General features: G+C 40.9%; 1 protein-coding gene across 3 annotated transcripts in view; it reads right to left on the reverse strand.

Moving 5' to 3' along the window:
- Nucleotides 1–16,451, reverse strand: part of LOC140463549 (uridine-cytidine kinase-like 1) — a 184,918-nt gene that overhangs the window by 155,081 nt on the left and 13,386 nt on the right. For all 3 annotated transcript variants that reach the window (XM_072557694.1, XM_072557703.1, XM_072557712.1), the window contains exons 2-3: nt 14,951–15,150; nt 744–850 (exon numbers count right to left, since the gene is read on the reverse strand). In XM_072557694.1, the coding sequence (XP_072413795.1) occupies nt 744–850; nt 14,951–15,150 (307 nt within the window). The remainder of the gene's footprint in view (nt 1–743; nt 851–14,950; nt 15,151–16,451) is intronic.

The raw sequence follows: 16,451 nt of genomic DNA on the forward strand, positions 1-16,451 counted from the left end.
CTTATTCCTTGGCTATTTGCAATAGAAAATTAGAAGAACTTCAGTAGTGTGGAAGCAGGCTAAAGACCGAGATTATAAGGACTCCCATTGAGGTGAATGGCTGCAAAGTGTCTCTACTTGTACTGGACATAGAAATTGTGCTGCGTATAAAATGAAGGAGGATCACATCCTGTAGTTTCATTCAGCAGGGAGTAGGCGTAGCAGTCTCAAGATATTCTTCTCCCTTTATAAGTAATAGGTAGAGGTTTTTGAATTCAATTAAAAAGGCCTGAACAAGCTAACATTGCTTCTATTGCAGACCGAATGGACCTACATTAATAACTCACTTTCCTCTCCTATTCAAAGGTTCTGGAATATGTCAGGGATGCAAGCACACCATATAAGAAGTGATCAACCAACTACATTTAGACACAACTAATGACTTGGATTGGCTACTGCAGAAAGTTATCAATGCAGCAGTGTTGCTAAATTCGAAAATTCTGACACTAACATAATTTTAGATCTAGGAAAATGCAGAAACTAAGATGGAAAAATGAGATGTCCATTGAAGGCAATCGATTTTTGTCACAAAATTTGTGGAATTTTCACTCTTCTATTTGTCATTTCACTGAAGACATTTAGATCAGCATAAAAATAGCAAAGCAAAATATTTAATGATTATAATATCCCACATTAAAATTTCAAAGCTTTAAATAATTACAGAGCACATTCAATATAAACCATTGGAAGCAAAGTTACGCTACCTTATAGAAGGAATCCATAGAAAGCAGCACCACCCAAGGAACATCTAAAGCTTCAATGATCTTGTTAGCCACTGTGGTTTTGCCTGAAGAACTACCTCCACACAAACCTAGAAAGAAAGATTGGCTGTAAGCACATTAGGAGGTTGACAAACTGAGAAGGAGGGAGCAACAAGGCAAAAGAAGTGAGAAGTGAGTGTCATGCGTGCATTATGAACCAAAGAAATGACATTTCAACTGAAGGTTAGGAAGTTTCCTTTAAAAGGTGGGTTTGTGTCGGTGATAGGGAGCCAGCACTGCATCTTTCCAATCAGGGAATAGAATTGTAAGAGAGGGGTATATACCTTGTGGAGAGCGAAACTGGTTGTTGGGTTTGGGGACACATGGACGTTTTTAGTAAAAGGTGGGAATAAATTATATGGTTTCTTTTGTTTCCTTGTCTAATGTATGGCCAAACCACAAATTACAGTTTGCCTTCATTAGCTGGGGCAAGATATATAGGAGCAGTGATGTCTTGTTGCAATTTTATAGAACACTGGTCCAGCCACAGATGGAATACAGTGTGCTGTTGTGGTGACCACATTATGTGAGAGACAGACAGAGTGAGAGAGACAGAGCAGAGGAGGCCGAGGGGGGGAATCCAACTGGGCTATAAAAATTTATGTGAGGCATAGATAGGATAGATAATAAGAATCTTTTCCCCATGGCATACGTGTCTAAGACCAGAGGGTATAACTTTAAGGAGAGGAGTAAATCATTTACATGGGATCAGAGGACAACTTTATCCTACTCAGAGGGTGGTAGAACTAATCAATGTGCTATGGGTGGTGGAGGCAAGTATTCTGGCAATACTCAAGAAGCATCTGGACAAGCATTTAAACTGCAAGGACAGAGTAAGCTATGGACTAAGTGCAGGTAAATGACAAAAAGTATAGTTTAGTGTTTGTTGGTTACCATAGACATGGTGAACAAAAGGGCCTATTTATGTGCTGGGTGACTCTATGCCTCTTAAAAATGTTCAGTTGAAATACTTATACTTCCCTAGAAGTTATTTCTTTACGAATCAATTGCTACTTTTTACAGAAGATCCTTTTCTTTGCTCTATAATCTAAAAGATAATTTACAGCTCTCCCTTATCTAATATCTACATCATCACGATGTCTACTAAGGAAACACAAGTAGTTCAAAGGCATATATCTTGATTGAGTCAAAGTTTAAAGGCATGCAACAGGCATACACAACACACGTGATCTTTACTGTAGTAAAAGAGAATCCCACAGTACCTAATTAGTATCATACAATAATGGCCATTAGAACTGAAGCAACATTATTCGATGCATCTCAGAGGCAAAGACTTGGGCAAATAATTAGATACAACAAAAACACTGATCCAATTTGCAAGTAACATAATATGAGGCAGGCCAGTTTAATGCGGGGATGTGTGAGGTTATCTACTTGGAATTTAAAGATATATTGGAACACTAAAGTTTTGACTGGGAACAATAAACCAACTTAAAAGGCTAATTAAATGTTGGCCTTCACCTCAGGAGGCTGAAATAAAAAAAAAGGGTTCAAAATTATATTACAGTAGTCAGACCACATCTGTAACATTGTCATCTGTTTTCAAGAAAGACATATTAGCTTTGAAGGTGGTGCGGCATAGACTGATCTGAACGATGGGATTAAATGGTTCAATTGGAAAGAAACGTTACATGGACCAGATTTATATTCCCTGAAGATAGAAAATCAAGCAGTAAGCTTGTTTAAGACAATTAAAAAGGTTTGGAAAGGCAAGAGTGCAAAACTGGCCTCATGTAGTGGTAGGGACAGGAGGTCTGGGTTAGTCCCACCTGTCCAGAGCTATGTAATATTCTGAACAGGTTGATTAGAAATTATCTATACTGAAAAATGATTGCTGCATGCTCAGCAAGTCCAGAACAAAAGAAACAGACAAAACCTTAAAATTAAAGCCAAATAATTTGGGGTTGTGTCAGGAAGAACTACTTCATACAATTGGAAGTCTGACTTTGGTTGTGGGTAAATTATTGGAGGTGATTTTTATGAAAGGTAGGATTCATAGACATTTAGAGAGGCAAAAATTGATAGGGGACCGTTAGCCTGGTTTTGTGGGAGAAAAATAATTTCTCACAAACTTGACTGAGTTTTTGGAGGAAGTTACAAAAAAAAGATTGAGAGCAGACCAGTAGACGTTGTACTTGGCCTTTAGTAAATCCTTTGACAAGGTTCTGCATAGTATACAAGTCAATCAATTTATGTCACATGGGATTCAAAGAGAGTTTGCCAATTGGATTCACATTTGGCTTAACAGCAGGAGACAAAAAAAAAATGGTGGTGGAAGGTTATTTTTCAACCTGGAGGCCTACTACCAATAGTGACCCAGGCATTGGTTCTGGATTCTTTATTTGTCATTTACGTAATTGATCTGGATGAGAATATAGAAGGCATGGTTACTAAGTTTGCAAAAGACACCAAAATTGGTGGCATAGTAGACAGTGAAGAACATTTTCGAAGATTACAAAAGAATCTTGATCAAATAGGTCAATAGGCTGAAAAACAGTAGATGGAGTTCAATCTGGATAAATGCAAGGTATTACATTTTTGTACAACAGGGACAGGACTTATACAATTAATGGTAAGGCCTTGGGTAGTGTTATAGACCAGAGGGACCTAGGAGTTCAGGTACATAATTCTTTGAAGTTTCTGTCACATATAGAGGGAGTGATTAAAGAGGCATTTAGCACGCTTGCCTTAATTGCTCAGTCCTTTGAGAACAGGAGTTGGGAAGTCATGTTGAGGTTGTACTAGATGTTGGTGAGGCCTTGTCTTGAATACTGTGTCCAGTTCTCGATGTCTTGTTATATGAAGGATATTATTAAGCTGGAGAGGGTTCAGAAATAAAATGTACCATATTGTTGTCAGACATGAAAAGCTCGAGTCATAAAGAAAAGCTGTATAGGTTAGGACTTTTTTCACTGGAGCGGAGGAGGTTGAGAGGTGACACTCAGGTCATAAGTATAGACAGGCTTCATGGTAGGTGCCTTTTCCCTAGGATGGAAGGATTACAAGACAAAATTTAAAAGGTGGGAGAAGAACAATACAAAAAAAAAGACACAAGGGGCTTTTTTTTTAAAAACACAAAAATGTGGTTCGCATGTGGAATGATTGTCCTGAGAAAGTGATAGATGCAGGTATAGTTACAAATGTTTAAAACACATTTGGATAAGTACATGAATAGTAAAATGTTTGAAGAGATATGGACCAGGATTGGCAGGACGAACTAGTTTAGTTTGGAATTTTGTTCAGCATGGACAAGGAAGACCAAAAGGACTTGTTTCCATGCTATACGACTCCTATGACTCTGTCATGAGTCCTGACAACAGAGACAGGCCCTTTGGCCCAAACTGGTCCATGCCGGCCTAAATGACTATCCACTATAACCAAATTTCCCTGCACTTCTACTCCTTTCCTATACATGTATTTGTATATGCCTTTCAAATGTTGTTAATGTACCAACCTCAACCGCTGACAGCTCATTCCTTTTACTCTGTAAAAGGTTGACCCTCAGGTTCCTTTTTATTTTCTTTCTTCTCTAACCTTAAACAGATGCCCTCTAGTCCTCAATTTCCCAACCCTGAGAAAAATATTCACCCTATCCATGCCACCCATGATCTTATACACCTCTAAGGATCTCCCCTCATTCTCCTACGATCTAAAGAAAAAGGTCCTAGCTTGTCCAACCTCTCCCTATAACTTAGACCATTGAGTCCTGGCAACATCCTTGTAAATTTCTTCTGTACTCTTTCCAGTTTAATAACATCCTTCCTACAGTTTTGGTCACCTTGCTGAACACAACACTCCAAGTGCAGCCACACCAATGTTCTGTACAGCTGTAACAATTTCCCAACGTCTATGCTCAGTGCCCTGACCTGATGAAGGCCAGTGCCAAAAGCCTTCTTCACTGCCCTGTCTACCTGTGACTCCACTTTCAGAGAACTGGTGAACCTGAACTCCAAGGTCCTATCCCACTACACTCCTTAAGGCCTTAACTCCACTCACCATGAAACTCCTACCTTGATTTGGACTTTGCCATATGCAAGACCTCACACTTATCGATATTAGATTAGATTACTTACAGTGTGGAAACAGGCCTTTTGGCCCTCCAAGTCCACACTGACCCTCTGAAGAGTAACCTACCCAGACCCATTCCCTGTATTTACCCCTGATTAATGCACTTAACACGATGGACAATTTAGCACTGCCAATTCACCTGCACAGATTTGGATTGTGGGAGGAAACCCATACAGACACGGGGAGAATGTGTAAACGCCACACAGACAGTGGCCAGAGGCTAGAATCGAAACAGGGTCGCTGCCACGGTGAGGCAGCAGTGCTAACCACTGAGCCACCGTGCTGATCTATTAAACTCAATTTGCAATTTCTCAGCCAACTTCCTCAGCTGATCAAGATCCTGCTGCAATTTCTGATAGCCAGTATCGTGGACAGAGAGAGAGAAAGGTTATTTTAGTGTCATCTGCAAACTTATTAATCATCCAAGTCATTGATATAAATAACAAACAGTAATGGGCCAGCACAGACCCTAGGCACTCTACTAGTCACAGGTCTCCAGTCTAACAAGCATCCTTCCTCTATTACCCTCTGCCTCCTAAGATCAAGCCAATTTTGTATCCAATTTGCCAGTTCACCCTGGAATCCATGGAATCTAATCTTCTAGAGCTGCCTACCATGTGAAACCTTATCAAAAGCCATACTGAAATCCATACAGACTACGTCTACCACCCTACCCTCAACCACCTTCCTGGTCACTTCATGTCCCTCAAATTTATTAGAGGTCTTTGATCTCCCACACACAAATCCATGCGGACTACTCTTAATCAAACTCGGTCTTTCCAAATGCATGCGTACCTTAACTCTCAATCTTTTCATCCAACTTACCTACCACAGATGTTAGGCTTCCTGGTCTATAGTTCCCAGGCTTTTCTTTGCAACCCTTCTTAAGTAAGCACACAACAGTCGCTATATTCCAGTTGAGCAGGACCTCAACCTATGGCTAACAATAATGCAAAATATCAACCAGGGCCCCCACTTTTTTTTTAAATCTAGCCACTTGCAGTGCTCTTGGATATATCTGGTTAGGACCAAGAGATTTATCCACCTTCACAGTGTTACAATATGGCAGAAAACCTTTCTGTTAAATGAAACCAAACACCCAGAAAAAGCTCACCCTGTCTTAATCTGTTAAAATAGGTGCCAGAACTCCCAAATTCTACTATTTAAAAGACAACAACTTCAATTTATTCTTTAACTCTAAAAATGAACATTAAAGAACAATTCACAACTCTAAGCCCCCTTTCTCAATGTTTGACAGGAGAAATCGTGTGACTAGCCAAGAAGAAAAGGGAACCATACATAAGGTCCAGGCAGCTAAGAACAGAACAGGACTTGGAGGAATCAGGAGAGTAGGACCAATCTTAAACGAGGAATCAAGTAGACTAAAAGGGGTCACTAAAATAACTTTAGCAAGCAGTATTAAGGAGAATCCCAAGGCCTTTTATTCATATGTAAGAAGCAAGAGGGTAACTAGAGAAAGGGTTGGTCCACTAAAAGGATAAGGAAGGAAGATTGTGTGCCAAACCTGAGAAAATGGGCAAGATTCTCAATGATCACTTTGCATCAGTATTCACTGAGGAGGGGGACACGATGAAATTTGAGATTAGAGATAGAAGTTTGTTTACTCTGGATTACGTTGACATAAGAAGGGAAGATGTGTTAGGTAGGCTACAGGATATTAAGGCAGACAAATGCCCAGGACCAGATGGGATTTATCCCAGGTTGTTGAGGGATGCAACAGAGGAAATAGCTGGGGCCCTGACAGATCCTTTGTAGCATCCTTTAACACAGGTGACATGACAGAGGACTGGAGGGTTGCTAATGTTGTCCCCCTGTACAAGGGTAGTAGGGATATTCCAGGTAATTGCAGTCTGATATCAGTGGTGGGAAAGTTGCAGGAGAAGGTACTGAGGGATAAAATCTATTTATATTTAGAAAAGAATGGGCTTATCTGTGATAAGCAACATGGTTGTGTGGGGGAGATCATGCCTTACCAACCTAATAGATTTCTTTGAGGGAGTGACCAAGTTGCTAGATGAAGAAGGGCTGCAGATGTTATATACATGGACTTTACTAAGGTGGGTTTGATGAGATTGCCCATGGTAAACTTGTAGAGAAAGTGAAGGCACATGGATGTGCAGGGTATTCTAGCTAGGTGGATAAAGTGGTTGAGCAACAGGAGACAGAGTAGTTGTTGAAGGGAGTTTCTCAAAAATGGAGAAAGGTGTCCCAAAGGGATCAGTGTTGGGGTCACTGTAGTTTGTGATATATATAAATGATCTGGAAGAGGCATTGTTGGTCTGATCAGTAAGTTTGCAAATGACAAAGATTGGTGAAGTAGCAGAAAGCATAGAGGACTGTCAAAAGAATACAGGAGGACAGAGATAGACTGGAGAGTTGGGCAGAGAGGAAACAGATGGCTGCACAGATGGATAGAGTGGTCAAGAAGGCATATGGTATGCTTGGCTTCATCGGACGTGGTATTGAATATAAGAGATGGCAGGTAATATTAAAATTGTACAAAACTTTGGTTTGGTCGCATTTAGAATACTGTGTACAGTTCTGGTCACCACATTAGCAAAAGGACGTGGACGCTTTGGAAAGGGTGCAGAGAAGATTTAAAAGGATGCTGCCTGGTATGGAAGGTGCTAGCAATGAAGAGAGAGATTGAGTAGATTAGGATTGTTTTCATTAGAAAAAAGGAGATTGAGGGGAGACCTGATTGAGGTCTACAAAATCATGAAGGGTATAGACAGGGTGGATAGAGATAAGCTTTTTCCCCAGGGTGAGGGATTCAATAATGAGAGGTTACATATTCAAGGTGAGAGGTGAAACGTTTAAAAGGGGATATACGTGGAAAATATTTTACAGAGAGGTGGTAGGTGTCTGGAAAGCTTTGCCAGCAGAGGTAGTAGAGGCAAACACTAGATTCATTGAAGGTGCATCTGGATAGATGCAGGAGTAGGTGAGGGAGCAGAGAGATGCAGATGCTTAGGAATTTGGCGATAGGTTTAGACAGTGTATTTAGATCGGCCCTCCAAGCCTGAGCCAAAAAGGACCTGTAAAGTTTCTTTGTTAACTGCTTATTATCCACCTCAAACTCTATAACAATATACTGTTCCAAGAAAAACAACTTTTAAAATTAAATCTACGTAATTTCAAAACCATACAGGGGCTGTCATCTGCAGTGTCTGTCTTCTTCCAGCTGAAGATCTCCCTAAGTGATCTTCATTCTTTTTCCTGTGAAATGTTTCATATGATAAAGGTAGCTTGGATAGAGAGTATTTCAATCTTTTGGGTCTCTCTCTCTCTCTCTCTCTATAGCAGTTACTCTGTCTGATTTTCAAAATGCCTGTTTTTATTTATACCCCCAACATCGGATCGTCTCATTTGTTTAATGTTGGCAAAACAGTAAATTCAAACTCAATTGGGTTTTAGTATCCGGAGGCATAATTCAAACTGATTTAGCAACAATGCAAATTTAACCAAACAGCAACCAACTCCGGTATCCATTTCATAGCCAAATGTTACATATTTTCAATTTTCCAGTATACTCAGACTGCTAACTAGTCACACAATAGGTGCTTGTAAGCTCTCAGTGCAAAACAGCATTCACTCTCAATGGTGAGAATGTCTATAGGGTATAAGCAGGCAGGAAAAGAGTTAAGTTCTGAGTTTTGTGAAACAAGAGATTTAGCTGAGCATGACTCAGATCAGACAAGAACTCGCAGTTAACAACAGGGTGCTGGAGGCAAGGGTAATGGGTTAACAAAATGGAAAAGCATCCAACAACAGCCATTTAACAAGACAACGTAACATTCAGTATGTAAAATCAGTTAACAAGGTGAAAAGTATCCAATATATGAATCCAGTTAACAAGGTTAAGTACATTCATTGTATAACAGTAAAGGGCTTAGTCGCTGCTATTGATACTCATTGATTGTAACGGTCACCCAATTAATATTTTTGTTGGCTTATCTGAATGTTCCTCCCTGTAAAATGACTATATAGTTCGTTGAGAAACTGCTGGTCTAGAGCAGACCGTGAACTCATGTCTCTGTGCACATGGGCAATCAATCATTCTCTCCCTCCAGGGCCTGGAATAAATATGAAGAAGGTAAAACTATACTGTGTCGCTCAGCATTTTCTTTCGACTGAGGGGGGAGAAAAACAGGATGACAATAAAAGGTACAGTACACCTTAAAGTTCATAATAATACATTTTAAGACACTCATTAACTCCCCTATTGTGATAGGGACTTGCCCAAGACACCACTACCAACTTCCTCAAGTTCCCAAGTCTTCATGTCCTTCTCCATGGTAAACACAGGAAAAATATTTATTGAGAATCTCACCCATCTCCTCCAGTACTACACATACATATCTACTTTGGTCTTTGAGTGGCCTTATTTTCTCTCTAGTTATTCTTTTTCCTTTACTATACTTAAAGAACCTCTTTGGAACCACACTCATCTTCTCAGACAAGGCTATCTTGTGCCCCCTTATTGTCCTCCTGATTTCTTTCTTCAGCAAACTCCTGTATTCTTATATATCTCCCCTGATCCCAGCTGTCTGCCCCTGAACCACACCTCTTTTTTTTCCTGGTCATTGCCGCAATGTCTCTTGTCATTCAGGGTTCACTATTATTGCCAACCTTACTCTCACAGGAACGTAAAGACCTTGAACGCTAGTTCTCAATTTTTAAGGCCTCCCACTTGCCAGAGGGCCCTTTCCCTTTGAATTTTTTTTGATATGAAAAACTGGTCTGAATGTAGTTTAAAAAAAAATTAAAAATCACAACACCAGGTTATAGTGCTACAGTTTTATTTGGAATTACTCGCTTTCAGAGCACTGCTGCTTCATCAGATAGCTGTGGAGCAGGGTCATACAATGCAGAATAGCAAAAGATTACAGTGTCATGCAACTGCATCAATATATTGACAAACAACATAATGAACCGAAACCTGCAACCCTTGCTAAAAGATGAAAGACTTAGCAGTGATCTAGGTTTGTTCAATATATCAACTCAGTTGCATGAAACTGTGATCTTTTGCTAAAAATTCTGTGTCTTATGATCTTGCTCCATAGCTACTTGATGAAGGAGCAACACTTCGAAAGCTAGTACTTCCAAATAAACCTGTTGTGATTTTTATCTGTGTCCACCCTAGTCCAACATCAGCACCTCCACATCACAAAAAAAAGTTTGAAAGAGAGGCTGCAGGTTTGAAAGCAGGTGAGCTGACACCCATTGCAGGCATCATGTAAACAACATGATTTGAACAAGCAGAAATTGAAATGGAGTTGCAAAGAATTTACAGCCAAGGTTTTGGGGGAGGGGGTGGTTGGCAGGTGGTACAGGAGCTGCTTTGGCTAACAAGAGGTTGATAACTAGTCTGTAGTCCATAAACCAATGACAAACAGCCTTTACCTGCCAACTACAGTTACTTGGTTCTCAGGCAACTGTACATCTTGGGGCTGGGAACAAGTTAGAGAGCTTTCCAGTTCAGGAGTGGTCTTTCTGTTCTCTGCAGTCAATAAGTCTGAAAGAAACCAGTTTAGCTTTCCTGCGATCGTTGTTGTAGTAAGCTGTGACATTTAACTGATGAGTCGGAAACTTTTTTCCAAAAAAGGAAACCAGCCACCTAGTGTTTCACCAATGGATGCAACTGAAGAAACATAACTGAAGCAACATGCTGGTCAGCATCATCTCAAAATCAGGACATGGGAACAAAGACAAGTGAACTGTCTTTCCAGTTTTCTCCCTCAGTCCTCAGCTTATTTTACCATGTCTATTTCTTTTGTCTGTGGAAGGGTGCATTCTTGTTTTGTTTAGTACTCTATATGTCAATTCTCCACAACTGTTTACTTGTATTTATTAGTTTAATCCCTCTAGTCTGAGGTACAGACAGATGTTTCTGTGGCCAGCAGCAAAAAAGCAGAATGGTGTGTTGCTTCCCTGGTGCCAGGATCAAGGGTGTCTCAGAGAGAGTGCAGAATGTTCTCATGGGGGAGAGGGGCCAGAAGAGGTCATTGTCCACATTGGAACAAATGACATAGGTTGGGAAAAGGTTGAGATTCTGAAGGGAGATTACAGAGAGTTAGGCAGAAATTTAAAAAAGGAGGTCCTCGAGAGTAGTAATATCTGGATTACTCCCAGTGCTACGAGCTAATGAGGGCAGGAATAGGAGGATAGAGCAGATGAATGCATGGCTCAGGAGCTGGTGTTTGGGAGAAGGATTCACATTTTTGGATCACAGGAATCTCTTTTGGGGTAGAAGTGACCTGTACAAGAAGGACAGATTGCACATAAATTGAAAAGGGGCGTAATATACGGGCAGGGAAATTTGCTAGAGCTGTTCGGGAGGATTTAAACTAGTAAGGTGGGGGTGGGGTGGGACCCAGGGAGATAGTGAGGAAAGATATCAATCTGAGACTGGTACAGTTGAGAACAGAAGCAAGTCAAAACAGTCAGGGCTGGCAGGGACAAGGTAGGACTAATAAATTAAACTGCATTTATTTCAATGCAAGGGGCCTAACAGGGAAGGCAGATGAACTCAGGGCATGGTTAGGAACATGGGACTGGGATATCATAGCAATTACACAAACATGGTTCAGGACTGACAGCTTAAATGTTCCGGGATACAAATGCTACAGGAAAGACAGAGGTGGAGTGGCATTTTTGATAAGGGACAGCATTACAGCTGTGATGAGGGAGGATATTCCTGGAAATACATCTAGGGAAGTTATTTGGGTGGAACTGAGAAATAAGAAAGGGATGATCACCTTATTGGGATTGTATTATAGACCCACTAATAGTCAGAGGGAAATTGAGAAACAAACTTGTAAGGAGATCTCAGCTATCTGTAAGAATAATAGGGTGGTTATGGTAGGGGATTTTAACCATCGACTGGGACTGCCATAGTGTTAAGGGTTTAGATGGAGAGGAATTTGTTAAGTGCGTATAAGACAATTTTCTAATTCAGTATGTGGATGTACCTACTAGAGAAGGTGCAAAACTTGACCTACTCTTGAGAAATTAGGCAAGGCAGGTGACGGAGGTGTCAATGGGGGACACTTTGGGGCCAGCGACCATAATTCTATTAGATTTAAAATAATGATGGAAAAGGATAGACCAGATCTAAAAGTTGAAGTTCTAAATTGGAAAAAGGCCAATTTTGACAATATTAGACAAGAACTTTTGAAAGCTAATTGGGGGCAAATGTTCGCAGGTAAAGGGATGGTTGGAAAATGGGAAGCCGAGAATCCAGAGAAAGTATATGGGCGACACGGTGGCACAGTGGTTAGCACTGCTGCCTCACAGCGCCAGAGACCCGGGTTCAATTCCCGCCTCAGGCGACTGACTGTGTGGAGTTTGCACGTTCTCCCCGTGTCTGCGTGGGTTTTCTCCGGGTGCTCCGGTTTCCTCCCACAGTCCAAAGATGTGCAGGGCAGGTGAATTGGCCATGCTAAATTGCCCGTAGTGTTAGGTAAGGGGTAGATGTAGGGGTATGGGTGGGTTGCGCTTCGGCGGGGCGGTGTGGACTTGTTGGGCCGAAGGGCCTGTTTCCACACTGTAAGTAATCTAATCTAATCTAATCTAATCTAATCTATATTCCTGTCAGGGTGAAAGGGAAGGCTGGTAGGTATAGGGAATGCTGGATGACTAAAGAAATTGAGGGTTTGGTTAAGAAAAAGAAGGAAGCATATTTCAGGTATAGACAGGATAGATTGAGTGAATCCTTAGAAAAGTATAAAGGAAGTAGGAGTATACTTAAGAGGGAAATCAGGAGGGCAAAAAAAGGGGACATGAAATAGCTTTGGCAAATAGAATTAAGGAGAATCCAAAGAATTTTTACAAATACATTAAGGACAAAAGGGTAACTCGGGAGAGAATAGGGCCCCTCAAAAGATCAGCAAGGCTGCCTTTGTGTGGAGCCACAGAAAATGGGGGAGATACTAAGTGAGTATTTTGCATCAGTATTTACTGTGGAAAAGGATATGGAAGATATAGACAGTAGGGAAATAGATGGTGACATCTTGCAAAATGTCCATATTATAAGAGGAGGAAGTACTGGATGTCTTGAAATGGGTAAAGGGGGATAAATCCCCAGGACCTGTACAGGTGTACCCTAGAACTCTGTGGGAAACTAGAGGAGTGATTGCTGGGCCTCTTGCCGAGATATTTGTATCATCATTAGTCACAGGTGAGGTGCCGGAAGACTGGAGGTTGGCAAACGTGGTGCCACTGTTTAAGAAGGGTGGTAAGGACAAGCCAGGGAACTATAGACCAGTAAGCCTGACGTTGGGGTGGGCAAGTTGTTGAAGGGAATCCTGAGGATGTACATTTCTTTGGAAAGGCAAGGACTGATTAGGGATAGTCAACATAGCTGTGTGTGTGGGAAATCATGTCTCACAAACTTGATTGAGTTTTTTGAGGAAGTAACAAAGAGGATTGATGAGGACAGAGCAGTAGATGTGATCTATATGAACTTGAGTAAGGCATTTGATAAGGTTCCCCATGGGGACTGATTAGCAAGGTTAGATCTCACAGAATACAGGGAGAACTAGCCATTTGGATACAGAACTGGCTCAAAAGGTAGAAGACAGAGAGTGGTGGAGGAGGGTTGTTTTTCACACTGGAAGCCTGTGACCAGTGGAGTGCCACAAGGATTGGCACTGGGTCCTCGACTTTTCATCATTTACATAAATGATTTGAATGCGAGTATAAGAGGTATAATTAGTAAGTTTGCAGATGACACCAAAATTGGAGGTGTAGTGGACAGCAAAGAGGGTTACCTCAGATTACAACAGGATCTTGACCAGATGGGCCAATGGGCTGAGAAGTGGCAGATGGAGCATAATATAGATAAATGTGAGGCGCTGCATTTTGGGAAAGAAAATCTTAGCAGGACTTGTACACTTAATGGTAAGGTCCTAGGGAGTGTTGCTGAACAAAAAGAGACCTTGGAGTGCAGGTTCATAGCTTCTTGAAAGTGGTGTCGCAGCTAGATAGGATAGTGAAGAAGGCGTTTGGTATGTTTTCCTTTACTAGTCAGAGTATTGAGTACAGGAGTTGGGAGTTCATGTTGAGAGTGTACAGGACATTGGTTAGGCCACTGTTGGAATATTGCGTGCAATTCTGACCTCTTTCCTATTGAAAGGATGTTGTGAACCTTGAAAGGGTTCAAAAAGATTTACAAGGATGTTGCCAGGGTTGAAGGATGTGAGCTGTAGGGAGAGGCTGAACAGGCTGGGGCTGTTTTCCCTGGAGCAGAGACTGAGGAGTGACCTTATAGAAGTTTTCAAAATTATGAGGGTTATGGATAGGGTAAATAGGCAAAGTCTTTTCCCCGGGGGTCGGGAGATGCAGAACTAGAGGGCATAGGTTTAGGGTGAGAGAGAGGAAAGATATAAAAGAGACCTATGGGGCAATTTTTCACACAGAGAGTGGTACGGGTATGGCATGAGCTGCCAGAGGAAGTGGTGGAGGCTGGTACAATTGCAACATTTAAGAAGCATTTGGATGTGTATATGAATAGGAAGGGTTTGCAGGGATAATGGGTCGGGTGCTGGCAGGTGGGACTAGATTGGGTTGGGATATCTGGTCGGCATGGACGGGTTGGACTGAAGGGTCTGTTTCCAATGCTGTACATCTCTATGACTCTATAACTTGTAATAGAGAAACTTGGTTCTACAAGTCAGATAAATTGAGGAACTTTGTGTGCTTTTTAGATGTTTTTAACCTGGGAATACTTCGATTTCCAGCTCACTACCCAAACTAAGTCATAACAGTCAAAGTCTGAAAGTCTCTCCTTCAAAAAGCTTTGAGCTTGGTCAGTTTAAATTTTCAAATGGAGACTGATATTTTTTTGGATAGGTGAGGGTAATATGGGACATGAAACCAAAATGGGTACATAATGTTGAGGTATAAAGCCATGGTCTGCACAAAATACAGAACGTGATCAAAAGGCTTACTTTTGTTCACTTATTCCATTATTCTGCGTTATCAAGGTTAAAAATCATATTTCACTTTAATTGCAATGAATACTGTGTATTACTTACCAATAACAAATGCTTCTTTAAATGGAGTTCCTGACTCATTGTACCAGGGAGGTCGCCCTGCAGTGTAGATGGTGCGCTTGCTCGTCCTTAGAAGTGGTGGTTCGGATTTACTTTGGCTTGTTGTTCTTTTCCGTGGAGAAAGAGATGGAGTTAATGGTAGCCGAGAGAACAAACTGTCCAAGGAATCCTCGCCACTACCACTAGGATAGAATATGTAGCATATTAGTCATACTTATTCGCGCAATTACATATTCAACACTTTTCCATATTTAGTCTTGGAAACCTGCACTGTGACAGTACGAGCCCTGGAGTGATAATGGGAATTTGCTTCATTGGGACTGTTTACAAACAGACATAGTAAACATTGAGAAGTTTTCTATTTATGAGGATCAAGGTTTTTTTTTGCTTCTGGGAAAAGCCTATTGCATGGAAAGCTCTTGTTTTTCAGCTCAGAGGTCAGATGAAGTTAGATGTGTGAAGTAGTTTCTACCCAAGAAAAGAGATCGTTTAGAACGGTTAAGAAAAAGGTTACCTCAAATGTTCCAGACTAGAAATGTTTGGAGACAATGTTGAAGGGGTTATTTAAAAGTTGAGAAAGTCCAAGCTCAAATTGTATGATTAATCAAGGAAGGGGTACCAAACTCTCTAGACTGGGAGTTGAAAGAAACAGTCAAGTTAAACTGATAGATGTGATAGAAAAGCCAACCCCCTCTCATTTGGAGTACTGTAAAGTGATGAGAAGGGTATAGATGGGATTGTATTTTGACTTTGTGATTCAAATTGTGTTACATGTAAACAGCTCGATTTATACAATTTTATTATATTTTCTTTTGCATAATAAAGTTATTCTTTTGTTAAAGCTAAGCCTGTGGCTTTGCATGCATTTTTACCATTCATTCACAGTTTATGGGCATCACTGGCTAGGCGAACATTACTTCCTATCCCTAACTGCCCAGAGAGTAGTTAAGAATAGACTACATTGCTGTGGGTCTAGAGTCACATGTATGCCAGAAAAGGTAAGGACAGCAATTTCATTCCCTAAAAAGTACATTAGAGAACTAGAGCAGTTTTTACAATAGTGGTTTATGACCATCATGAGAGTCTCAACTCTACCATGACAGAATTTGAACCCAGGTTTCCAAAATATTATCTGGGTCTCTGGATTAATAGCCTAGTGGTATTATCACCTCTGAGTATGCTGCAGTGAAAGACCACCGTGTCAAATAAAAAACAAAAAATGAAGATCCATCAAACCAGATTTTAGTTGGATATCTAACTTGGTCAGTAATAACAGAGAAAAGGTGAGGACTGCAGACACTGGAGATCAGACTCAAAAAGTGCAACATCTGAGGAGCACGCCTGATGAAGGACTTACGCCCAAAACATCAACTTCTCAGATGCTGCCTGACCTGCTGTGCTTTTCTAGTGCCACACCTTTTGACAGTAATAACATCAGCTGAGTTTATGCCAACATAAAAACAATATATGTTTGAAGTCATAT

The sequence above is a fragment of the Chiloscyllium punctatum genome, chromosome 3 (genome assembly GCF_047496795.1).
Source record: "Chiloscyllium punctatum isolate Juve2018m chromosome 3, sChiPun1.3, whole genome shotgun sequence".
In the NCBI taxonomy this organism is placed as follows: domain Eukaryota; kingdom Metazoa; phylum Chordata; class Chondrichthyes; order Orectolobiformes; family Hemiscylliidae; genus Chiloscyllium; species Chiloscyllium punctatum.